The sequence below is a fragment of the Mauremys reevesii genome, linkage group 14, assembly GCF_016161935.1.
Source record: "Mauremys reevesii isolate NIE-2019 linkage group 14, ASM1616193v1, whole genome shotgun sequence".
Lineage (NCBI taxonomy): Eukaryota > Metazoa > Chordata > Testudines > Geoemydidae > Mauremys > Mauremys reevesii.
This window is the reverse complement of record NC_052636.1, coordinates 9647030-9659622: the sequence shown is the minus strand read 5'-3', so window position 1 is coordinate 9659622 and position 12593 is coordinate 9647030. Positions and strand designations below refer to the sequence as shown.

At 52.1% G+C, this 12593-nt stretch overlaps 1 protein-coding gene across 1 annotated transcript in view; it reads left to right on the top strand.

Moving 5' to 3' along the window:
• The window catches only part of LOC120381873 (zinc finger protein 250-like), a gene marked incomplete at its 3' end in the record, with an annotated part of 102755 nt that extends 90416 nt beyond the window's left edge, over positions 1-12339 (top strand). The window contains exon 2 of the mRNA XM_039500033.1: positions 11752-12339. Within this exon, the coding sequence (XP_039355967.1) occupies positions 11752-12339 (588 nt within the window). The remainder of the gene's footprint in view (positions 1-11751) is intronic.
• Between the last annotated feature and the right edge of the window lie 254 nt (positions 12340-12593).

Here is a 12593-nt window from a genome sequence, read left to right as displayed (position 1 = left end):
CGCTCCCCTGGTGCTGCCCCGGCCCGCTCGGGCTGGGGGCTCTGCCAGGGCCCGCGCGGGAATCGCTGCTCCCTGCCCGCCAGGCTCGGCTCCGGTCACAGCAGCGGCGGGTGCCCCGGGGGAAGAAGCTCCAGATACCGGCAGAAGCCGCGGGGCGGGGCGGGGGGGGATAGGATCCGCGCTGGGGGGGGGGGAGGAGCAGCCCCGGACGGGGCTGGACCCACGCTGGGGTTGGGGTGGGGAGGACAAGCCCCGGGCCCCTGCAGGAGCTGGGAGGCGGCGGGGAGAGAAGCCCCGCTGGGTTGGGAGGCGGGAGCGGGGGGGAAGCCCAGACCCCAGCAGGAGTTGCGCTGGGCGGGGGGTGGGGGGGAGAGAGGAGCCACCCTGGGGCAGAGGGGAGAACCCCGGACCCTGGCAGAAGATGTGGGGCTGAAGGCCCTGGCTCGGGAGCCCCAGCCACTTTAGTGGCAGAAGTTGCAGGGCTGAAGCCCTGACCCCCCCCCCTCTGTGTGGAGCTGGCCTGAGCCCCTCTCGCCCCATCCCCTGTGGAGCTGGCTCACTCCGGCTGTGGAGAAATTCCGCCCCAATCTCCCCATGTTGGTATCTCCATTTCCCCCCCCCCCCCCATCACCCAGCCATGGATGGATTTAGCCCAGGAGGCGGGGTCAGTGTTGGCCCCATTGGGCAGGTGGGATCTAGGGCACAAGGCGGTGAGGTGACTTGCCCAAGGCTAAGCAGGGAGTCTGTGGCAGAGCAGAGACTCAAACCCAGAACACCTGAGCCTGAGTCCAGTGCCTTAACCACTAGGCAACCTTCCCCCCGAAGGAGAGGGAACCTCCTCTGCCACTTTGAGTGTGTGGGTGGGAGCAGCCACTAGACAGAGCTGCCAGGAGGTGGGGAGGGGGGTTGGATAGTTGAGGGGGCTCTGGAGGGGGCGGTTAGGACAAGGAGTGGGGGGGTTGCATGGGTTGAGGGTCTGAGGGGTGCCTGTTGGGGTGGAGCGGGGTCAGGGCAGGCAGGGAGCAGAGGGAGCTGGATGGGTCGGGAGTTCTGGGGTCCTGTCAGGGGCGGTGTTACCAGATTTGCCCATTACTTGGGGTACGCTCATTTATTCGGGTTACTTTTCTGGGAGGGATTCTGTGATTCTATCAATGTGCTGCTTGTCTCACGTGTGTTTTCACACGGAGCTCTGCTCCTCCCTTCTGCACGTCCCTCCCAATGGAGCTCTGCTCCTCCCTTCTGCACGTCCTCCCAATGGAGCTCTCCTGCAGGACCTCGGTTCCCTAGGGCTGGGTTTTCCAGCCCCAAAACCGGATGAGCCCCACCCACCCACCCGCCCCTACGGTAACAGAGCAAGTCTGAGCGGACCGGGTCAATCAGCACTGCCACGCTGACCCCGTATCTGCCCCTGGACTCACTGGGCTGGATGAAGCAGCACTTTCAAGCTGTTACCCATATGTGTCCCAGATTCAGCACGGCCCTATCCCCACCTTCACATCACAATTGTACTGGCAGGAACCTCCTTGATGAGCAAACCCCACAGGATTCTGGGCGCTGCAGGGATCTGTAGCTTAGGTAAGAGACGCGTTGCTGCAGAGTGACTGGGGGAAGCTAAAACACAAAAGAGTGAGGTTCAGCAAGAGAGAGAAGCAGCCAGCTGAACCATGCAGGTTATGTATTGAATACTGGTGATCACTGCACAAGGAGCCTAAACCAACCTAACATCCACTATTAAAGGTTAATAGCTACGGTAGAAAGGAAAACAGAGAGAAAGTGGGGGGGGTGTCTCTCCCACTCCATGAGGCTTGAACTGGTCGGGGTTCCCAGGTGATGCTGGTAGCTCAGGGTCTTGAGGGCTGGAGACAGGCAGAGCCCCCAGCACGATCAGCCAGGAGAAGATGGAGTCCCAGTGGAACTGATGCCTAGTTTGAATCTAAGCATCAGCACCCTGACTGGAGGGTGAGTGGGGATTTTTGTAGAGAAAATACAGTGGTTCAAGGGAGAACAATGCATTTGTTTATAGGTAAGGCTGATAACTCAAGGGTTTTCTGTAGACTAGACAATAGGAGCTGATCACTCTTGGCTATGGGTGGTGTTTTCTTCCAGGGAGCTCACAATGCAACTAGGCAGCTTCACTATTTGGACATCAATTAAGGATCCATTGCGATAATTGGTCTGATAATTGCTGAGCTGGGTGTGGGCAGGTGTAGGTTCATTAGCATCTGGAGCAGAGATTCCCATGATGCAGTGCTTCCCTGCTTTTTCTGGTCCCAGAATTCAGTGTGGTTCTCTGCTCTCCATTCTGTATGTAAATTGAGATGGCTTCCTGTCCCATCTTTCATGCAGATGAGGCTAGGGGAGTCGTCTCCGCTCTCCATTCTGTATGCTAATGGAGATGTCTTAATCTTGTCACCCTTGTCAGGAGGGGTCTAGGTGTGTCTCCCAACGCCCTTCACTGCTCTCTGCAAGTGTTTTTCTCTGATGGGTTTTGGTTTAAGCAGAGGCTGGGGGGTGTCTTTCATAAGTCAGGCTGGATACTGCACCCTGCTTCCCCAAGAACACAGAGGTGTCTGGGATCAGCGGGGAGCGGTTGGATGGGGCGTGGGAGTCCCGGGGTCTGTCTGGGGCGGGAGGGTGGATAAGGGTCAGGGGGACAGGTAGGGGGTTGGGTCCTAGGGAGGCAGTTACAGTGGGGGGGTCCCAGGAGGAGGCAGTCAGGGGACAAGGAGCAGGGGGGGTTGGGGGTTCTGAGGGGGGCAGGAAGGGGAAGGCAGTGGATGGGGTGGGGCTAGGGTGGACACCCTAATGAAATGTGCTGCACACGCCTATGGTCACGGGGGTGAGCCACTCGCATTCTTTTCCTGTTTGTGCCGTTTCTTTCCATCTCAAAACCTGAGAACAATTCTCTCTAGTTCTTCCCCTTCTCTCTCCCCTCCCCACATGTGGCTAGAAAATCCAAGGAGATTCCCTCATTTTCCCTAAAATTATTGACTCTCTAGTCTCTCATTTTGCCCTATTTTCTCTGTAATTCTTCAGTTCTCCTCAGCTTTGGGATGTGAACCCAGCCCGTTTATCTGCAGCAATTTGTCCTTGGGTAGGTGGAATTTGCTGTCCTGTGTCACTCCCCCAGCGTGGGTGGGGGTTAGTAGGTGCTGGCTGGGGGAGCCCGCAGACACGGCTGCCTCTGGGGGGGAGATGGGGGGGCCGATCTCTGCCAGCGACAGGACATGGCTGCACAGGAGGGGAAGGGAGGAGCCAGTGTCCCTATGGGGCCTGTCCAGCCCCTTTGGTTCTGCTCCTTTCCAGCATTTTGTTCAGAGACTTTTTTACTGGGGAGGCTGAAAAATCTCCCTGTGGGCTTAACCTGGCAGGAGGGGCCAGGTCTCCCCTGCAATAAAGAGATGGAGCATTTCCCAGCATGGCAGAGCCTAGGCTGTGTCTCTGCAGGGAAAGATCCTGGGGGAATTGTGATGTGACATGAACTGTTCTGAAACCTCTGCAACTGCCCTTCTCGCCCTGCCAGGCTGCAGGATGTCGTCCATGTTTCACTCCAGCTCGTCCCATGCTCCCATGGGACAGGGAAGGGAAATGGCTGCAAAGGAGCCAGCTCAGGTAGGGGTTATGGGGGGGTTGCTGGTGGGTTCCTGCTGGAGGGGAGGGACAGCAAACACACAGGAGGAGGGAGGTTTGGGCAGTCTGGTTTGGGGGTTGGAGTTTGCCAAAAAAATCACGGGGGGAGAATGGGAGGAGGCCAGGGTGTAGCAAACCTGTTGGGACTTGTTCAATATGCAGCTTCCATTCTAGGAACAGACCCACGGGGTTAGAGGGTGGAAATGCTCTAATTTGTGGAACAGGAAACAACCCCCCTCGGTGGGGCTAGGAAAACGGACCAGACTCCCAGGGCTGGAGCCTGACCTGATTAACCAGCCGCTGCTGTGAGATGTGAGGGGGCACCCACCAGGGAGGCTTGGGGGGGGGGTTCTTAACCTTTTTCTTTCTAAGGCCCCCAACGTGCTATAAAAACTCCACTGCCCTGCATGTGCCTGGTTCTCTGCATATAAAAGCCAGGGCTGGCGTTAGGGGGTGGCAACCAGGGCAGTTGCCTGGGGCCCCATGTGACAGGCCCCCCCCCCCCCCCCCGCAAAGCTAATTGCTCAAGCTTTGGCTTCAGCCCCTGGTGGCAGGGCTCATGGCCCCAGGCTTCAGCCCCAGGCTGGGAGGTTTGGGCTTTCTGCCCTGGGTCCAAGCGAGTCTGACACGGGCCCTGCTTGGAGGCCCCCCTGAAACCTGCTCACAGCCCCCCAGAGGCCCAGGGACCCCTAGCTGAGAACCACGGCCTTAGGGGATGTGCCCCTCCCCCACACCCAGCTCCAGGGCTGGCCTTAGAGAAAATGGTGCCCTGGGTGAACTTGTATTTTGGTGCCCCCCATCCCCCCTGGCCCCCACGGGCTCCCCACCATCATGTCCAGACCCTGGTGCCTCCCTCTAGGGCTTAGTTTGTATTGAAAGAGGCGCCAGAGCTCAGCCGTGGCACAAATTCAGCACTGGCTGGGCGGCCTCACAGCAGCGGCTGCTGGCCGAACGCCCAGCTCTGAAGGCGATGCCACCGCCAGCAGCAGCGCAGAAGTGAGGGTGGCCTGGTGTGTGGTGTATTGTGCAGCCTTTGATTTTATGTAAAGTGCAGTTTGCAATGTGGCATTACACCACCGCGGGGTCAGCTCTGGTGGCGACAGTTTCAAACTTAACAGAGTGAAAGTCGCCTCTGCTACTTGCTTAAAATGTACAGTCTCTAGGAACACACAAAGACCAAGGGTAGTGACCCCACAGACATTCACAAGCACAAGGTCTAGTCGGTTTTACAAGTTTTATTAAAGTTACAGTTAAGGTTATGACGCCCCAAGCGCACAGAAATTCTATAAAGAACTGTGCAAAAGTTACAACTCTAGTTCCACTCACATCCTGACAATAGTATTAGGGTCTGATGTGTCTCTCATGGATTGATCGTCAGTAGAGGGATGGTTCCTGCTGGAGTTTCCCACAGGGAGCTCAATTTTCCCGCTCTGGGCACCCCCTTTTTATAACGTGATTCTGATTATACCTCATTAGCATTGACGCACCACCTGTATCCTGTGGTTAAGGCACATTTGGAAACAGGTGTCTTTACAGAATTTTTTTATTTAAAATTAATCTTCCGGCTAATTGTTCAGCCTGTTACCACTTGGTACCTCTTTTCCCATAATCTTAGGGCATCGGGTTTTTCCTCAGCCATTTACTTCTGTCAGCATTTCTTAGCTCCAAGGCCTAAAACAGTGAAGCTAAAATCTTGCAGGTCTCAGCCTACAGGCCTTGCGTGTCAGCCCTATTTACGTAGATACCTAATACATGATTATTCTCGCTACAGACCGATCAATCGATTCTCTATTTAGCATACAGTGATTCCATGTGACATAATGTGTTAGTTATTTATAACACCACACAATAAATGAACGGTAAACTAAAATCACTGGCTGCCATTCCCACCCTTCCTCCTACACTGCTGCTGTGGCCTGTGGTGCCCGGCGCTCTGCCTGCAGCTCAAGATGAGCTTTGCGCGCTCACACGGGGGCTGCATCTTGCTGGAGCCCCACATACCCTGCAGCCCTGTGGCCGCTCCTGGCTCACCAGGGGCCACTTCAGATTTTGGGGAGGGTGCAACTTTAACTGTGATCCCAGGGGCTACTGAGGCACCTGAAAACTGGAGAGTTTTTTGCAGAAAATAATTTAGAAATTCACTGATGAGCTCTGTATCTAATTGTTATATAAAGAAAGATAAATATATACTGACTCCAATTACAGCCACATATTCAATTTAAAAGTAAATTTAGAACAATCAGCAGATAATACAGGAAGATATTCCCTATCCCAAGCCTTGAGGTATCAGTTCTGGAGCTTTGATGCAGGTATCAGAAACACAAGTTGGATACTTTGCACCTTATTTTATTTAACAGACACACTCTGTGTTACTGCCATTATCTCCTCTATTTTAGTCAATTGTTTTTCACTCCACGGACAACATATTTATTTAATTTTATATACGTGATTAAGGTTTTTTCTCTTTTACTAAGAACAGGAATTTATTTTCTAGTTATTTTAGCCTTTATGTTTACTGATCACAATCATGTATGTGACTCACTAAGGGCTAGTCTACACTTACGAGCCGGGTCGATGCGGTGAGTTCGACTTCTCGGAGTTCGAACTATCGCGTCTAATCTGGACGCGATAGTTCGAACTCCGGAAGCGCCAAGGTCGACTCCGGTACTCCACCACTGCAAAAGGCGGTAGCAGAGTCGACCTTGGAGCCGCGGACTTCGATTCCGCGGCGTCTGGCCGGGTGAGCAGTTCGAACAAGGGTACTTCGAATTCAGCTACGCTATTCACGTAGCTGAATTTGCGTACCCTAGTTCGACCCCGCTTCTTAGTGTGGACCAGCCCTAACATTTGACTCCATCACTGCTATTAGTATCATACTTGGAACTGCATTTATTTTCAAAGAAATTTTAAGTCACTGAAAAAAAACCCTCCAGCTGTCTCCTCCAGCCACACACCCCGGCTCCTCCTCCAGCCTTTGTCCAGTTTCCCGGGCAGAAGGTGTCACCTGGCCTCATCCCTCTTCTGGGCTCAGGTCACATGCTCAGCTATTGTCCCTCAAGTGAAGTCACACCCTGATATCCCATCCCCAATGCAGACAGTCCCAGTAAAACTCCCTCGCAACATCCCCAGCTCAATCCTCCCCACTCCCTGCTTTGTCACAGACTAAAAATACAATCTGAAGATAAGTGATCTTCATCTGCAGTGTCTGAAGTTTTGAGTTGAGCTAATTATTTTTTTAAATGAGCCCTGCTAAGGTAACTATATGCAAAATGTACATTCTATTATTTGATGCAAAATGTACAGTCTGTTATTTGCTAGTACCATTTCAATAACGAATGACAAAGCACAATACGGCAATAACAGTAATAATGATAATTACTCCAGCCAGGCCAGGTGAGGCGTTTTAGAACTCGTTACTCAGAACTGAATTTCAGCATAAGCCAGAAATAAAATGATGAAATGCACAGACCAGTTAAAAAGCTAAACTACCAGCACTGTCATCCTGACCGAATGTGAAGAATAAAATTACAGAGACTACATGTACTTTGTGCATTTTGACAGGAAGTAAAAGGAAGTAACAACAGTAACTGACGTGTCTGTGGTGGGATGAATGTGTGTGTGTGGGGGGAGGGTGAGACACACCCGCTGTCACTCCCAGCCCAGCCGCACTCACTAGTCCGAAGGCTCGTTCACACGGCAGCAGGGGCCAGCAGCCCCCACTCCTGACCCAGAGGCAGCAGCACAGAATCTTGTCCCCCCAGCTCAGCTCAGCTCAGCAGAGACTGGGCACAGAGGCAGGAGGGTGGGGCCACACCCCCCCACCCCCGCACAGCACAGGAGGCTCCTGGGAGCAGCTTGGCCGGGGCAGCTCCAAGTGGGGGGGGGGCAGGGCTGCAGGAACAGGTGCAGGGGCAGACAGCTGAAGAGAAGTGGGGGGAGGAGAGACAGGACACCCCTGCTGGAGAAACCCCCTCAGCAAGGCCCCCCTGGACCGTCATGTCATCTGCCCCCCACTAAGTCTGGCCCCGTCCAGCTCTTCACAATGAGAACAGCGCTGGGCTCCCTGTCAGCGAGCTCTCCCTGCACCCTGCCAGGGCCTCCATCTCCTGTGTGCGTCTGTGGCTAGTAGGGGGGGATGGATCTGCTGGGAGAGACAAGGGGCTCTCGCTTCGTCCCTCCCCCTGGCGTTTCCTGGATGCTCTGAGCGGGGTGGGGTGGGACTCTGCCTGTGAGCCACCCAGAGCTTCCATTTGATTGAAAGTGGGGCTGTGAGTGGGGCAGCAGGTACTGAGTGTTGGACTCTTGCTCTTTCAGGGGCCGGTGACCTTCGAGGAGGTAGCTGTGTATTTCACCAGGGAAGAGTGGGCTCTGCTGGACCCCGCTCAGAGAGCCCTCTACTGGGATGTCATGCAGGAGAACTATGAGACGGTGACCTCGCTGGGTAAGGAGTCCTGTCCCCTGGGTTATTAGAAGCTGTGGGGTCTCTAAAGAACCTGAGCAGTAATAACTTTATACCTTTATTCATCATTCAAGTTTTGACAAGTTTCCTTGCCCCCCCTTTTTTGCCTTATCTCCCACCCACTAGAATAATTTTTAGACATTTGTCATCAGTCATTTTAAAATTGCATTTAATGCGTCCTTATTGGCTACATTAATCACTGTAGCTTTCATGCCTTTTCCTCATTTTAAGAGGAAAATACGCCTCCTGTAGAATTCTAAATTGAGTAAATAGGTGTGTGACCGATGCCTGGCTTGTGTGACAGTCAGATGAGCTCCTCTTTTGATAGAAGAGAGTATAACATTGTCATTCAGGAGCCCAAAGGTGAAAGGAGAACAGAGCCATGTGAGACGAGGAGAAGGGGTGGGGGGAGTAGCTAATTCTGGGGTGTCTGGACATGGGGAAGGTGTGTGCAGGGTTAGAGTTAAGATGGAGAAAGGAGAGATGAGGTTGTGAGAGACGAGGAGGGAACAGAAGAAGCTCCCAAGATGCCGGGAGGTGGTGCCGGCTGAGAGTAATGGGAAGAAGGGGAGGGGAGTGTGGGGGAAGGGCACCTGGGAAGTGGGCTGGGTGGGTCAGTGGGAGGGAGGAGAGGTTTGGGGATCCAGAGCTGTGGGGGATCCCAGACCTTTAACCCCGAATCCCTACCCAAGCCTTGTTCTAGCGCCTACACTCCAGTTTTCTTTCTGTTCAGTTTCACTTGTATACATTTTTTCCCCAAATATTATTTTAACTCTTGACCTCCCTCTCCCACTCATTACCCCCCTCCCCATATAACCTCCCCATCTCTGTGCACAGCAACCCTGACCACCGATCCTGACTCCTTGCTGCATCCTCCCTCCCGTAGCAGGGCCCCTACCCAGGCACATATGGGTACTTTGTTGATGATGTCACAGGGTGGTGGTGTAGCCTGTGCAATTTTTACACCTACAAGATGACGTATTGGGGCACAACTCGCCCTTGTACATGGCTACTCAACGTTAATTGAGAAGATGAAATTTGGTGAAACACGCAGAAACTTGATTGAATGGAGACAGTTATAATTGAAATCATAGCCAAGGATCAATCTACATAACGTACCCGTCACCGAATTGCCGCCGAATCCATGGGACCGGCGGACCTCCTGCAGGCAAGCCGGCAAAGGCTGCCTGACTGCCGCCCTCACAGGGACATCCAGGGCGGCCCCCGCGGCTTGTCATCCCGGACACACGCTTGGATAGGGACCCACATGCCTCTCCTTTTCCACCAGGGTTTGAGGATTGCAGCTTGTCCTCCACTGTGTTCACTGGACTAACATCCAGTTCCTGTGCGTTGCTTTCTCTCCAGGGCTGTGAGCCGTGTGTGTGTGAGAGGTGGGAATTTTGGTGATACTTGTATGATGCCAATACACACCTCAGTTTCCCTCTGTGGTTGGTATTGCTATGATTAGAACGAGCAGGAGACATGAGGTGTTTTGTCACGTAGCTGTCATGGAGTGATATGAATGGGGCATTAAGGACAGGCTGGGACCAACCTACATCAATGGAATACCCCACAGAGACAAGGGAATGATTGTCACCTGTCCATGGGAGGATCTCCGCTTGGCTGAGTGAAGCACACATGGACTCATTACATTTTTGGGGGCAGGAATAACTGGGCTCGTAGACGCAGGGAGCTCTACTGGAGCAAAGACAAACGGACAGGTGCAGTTAAAGGAAACCAAAGCATTTTCTACAGCAGCCTGGCTCAAGGGCATTGGCCAGTATGGACTATATTGTCTTCTTCACTTCCCTGTGCTAATCTAAGGACTTTCCAGTGCTGTGTTTCGGTTCACTAATGAACCCTGCTATGTTTTAACAGTCTGCCCAGTGCCACAGCAAAACTTGCTCTGTGCATTGACTGAGGAACAGTCTCTGAACAGGAGTGTCGTTCAGCTGGACCTGCTGGCAGAGCTCACAGGTTGAAGTAGGAGTGTTGAAGGCAGAGGCTTCCCAAGCACTGTTTAAAAGCCCAGGCATTGCACAGATCCCATGGATCCATGACAGTGCCAGTGTGCCTAATGGGGAAAGGATATAAAACAAGAAAAGGATCTAAATGCATATTTTGCATGGTCCCCTCATCAGTGCTCATGGGAATCCCTGATCATTTCCAACGTATATTAAAATCTTCCTTAAAGGCTCACCTCTTAGTTACCAGGTCATGTCAGTTATGTCAGAGGCCTCCTGCTTCCCTGGTTCTTGTCCCGCAGACAGCAAGCAGCAAAAGACCAGAAGTCTGAAGCGCAGACAATGCCATGTAAGAGAAGGCCCTTACAAATACAGACAGTGATTTTGATTCTCTCTTTTCCCACTCCTGTAAGTAGCTAAGTGATAAAAAATACCCCTAAGTTCTTAAACTATAGGCTTTACAGGCAGGCCTGAATATCTCTATTCTAACAGTGGGTTCTACCCCTTCCCCCATTCTGTGTCTGTCTGGTCTATTTAGATTGTAAATTCTTCAGGGCATGGGCCATCTACTATTCTCTGTTTGTACTTTGCCTAGCACAATGGGGACCCACTGTTAGTTTGTTCTTAGGCACGAAGGTAATGCATATGATTAACAACTCTCCTGCCACTTTGAGCCAAGGAAGCTGGCCTTGTGATGTTACTGCTTAAAAATGAGCTGGGGGTAAAACCATGGAATATTCTTTGTGACAAGTATCCCACAAATTCCACTGACCTCCCTTGTTTTCTTTGCCTGGAGTAGGGCTTCCAGATTCCAAACCTGATGTGATCTCGCAGCTGGAACGAGGGGAAGAGCCATGGGTCCCAGATCTCCAGGGCTCTGAGAAAGAAGTGCTCCCGAGAGCTGCCTTCACAGGTAGGGAATTGGTTAAACCAACTCAAAAACTCTCTGTGAATTCAGGAAACATTTGGGATGCCCTACAAAGACCCTGTGAGCTCTCCAAGTTCAGGATTGTTCCCTGCAGATGTGGAATCATTAGGCAGATGTGACTCATGGCTTCCCACCTATACTCTGACAAGTGGCAGCAGGTCCCTGCCCAATGTAGCTTTCCCCAGAGTGTTCTGGTGAGATGCGGACTAAAGCTGATCCTTTCCTCTCTCCTCTGGGGAAGGGTTTGGGGAAAACCAGCTCCTGATAGGTTTGATCTTTCCCACACATATTTTGGTTTGTTCATCCCTTTTTCCATTCCTCTCTCTGACATTTCCTTTCTCTCCGGTGCAGGGAGTGACCTATGTCTGGATTCTCTCTGTCTCCCATCAGGTGATGGGCTGGTGAGTGAGAATGAGGAGGAGAAACCCCAGCAGGAAGATGCTGAGCAAGTAGAACCACATGGAACGTTGTCAGGAAGATCCAAAGGGAATATTTCCGGGAGTTGTGCACTCCCAGAAAAAGAAACAGCCTGTGAGACTCAGCAGAGGTCAGAAGAAAACTTAAGTAGTCTCTCAGACCTTATTCCACACGAGAGAATCAACTTGGAAGAGACACGCTACACATGCCATGAGTGTGGGAAAAGCTTCAATGGGAGCTGAGACCTTGTCACTCATCAGAGAATACACAGAGGAGAGAGACCCTACATGTGCTCCGAGTGTGGGAAAAGCTTCAGTCAGAGCTCTACCGTTATCACACACTGGAGAACCCACACTGGAGAGAAACCCTACATGTGCTCTGAGTGCGGGAAATGTTTCAATCAAAGCTCTGCCCTTATCACACATTGGAGAATCCACACAGGTGAGAAACCTTATGGATGTTCTGAGTGTGGGAAACACTTCATTGATAGTTCAACCCTCATCTCACATCAGCGAATTCACACAGGAGAGAGACCCTACACGTGCTCTGAGTGTGGGAAAAGCTTTAGTCGGCGCTCACACCTTATCACACATCTTAGAATCCACACAGGAGAGACGCCCTACACATGCTTTGAGTGCGGGAAATGCTTCACTGATAGTTCAGCCCTCATATCACATCAGAGAATACACACAGGAGATGCCTATACATGCTCCGAGTGCGGGAAACGCTTCAATTGGAGCTCACACCTTATCACACACAGGAGAATCCACACAGGTGAGAAACCTTATGGATGCTCTGAGTGTGGGAAAAGCTTCAGTCAGCGCTCCCACCTTATCACACATTGTAGAATCCACACAGGAGAGAAGCCCTACACATGCTCTGAGTGTGGGAAAAGCTTCAATTGGAGCTCACACCTTATCAGGCATCAGAAAATCCACGTAAGAGAGAACTGTAATAAATGCCTTGACTAGGGCTAAGCAAAGATTTTTTTAAATCACATTTGCTAATTCCCACATAGTGATCTTTGCACCACCTTCACCGTAGTAGCTCAGCTCAGCTCCCCCAGATGAGTTGCCTGCTTCTGCCTTTTCCAGCTCACCCTTCTTTGGGGTCAGTCTTATGATCTTTTCTATTGAGTCGTAGGAGTGTATGTCATAGAACCATAGAATATCAGGGTTGGAAGGGACCTCAGGAG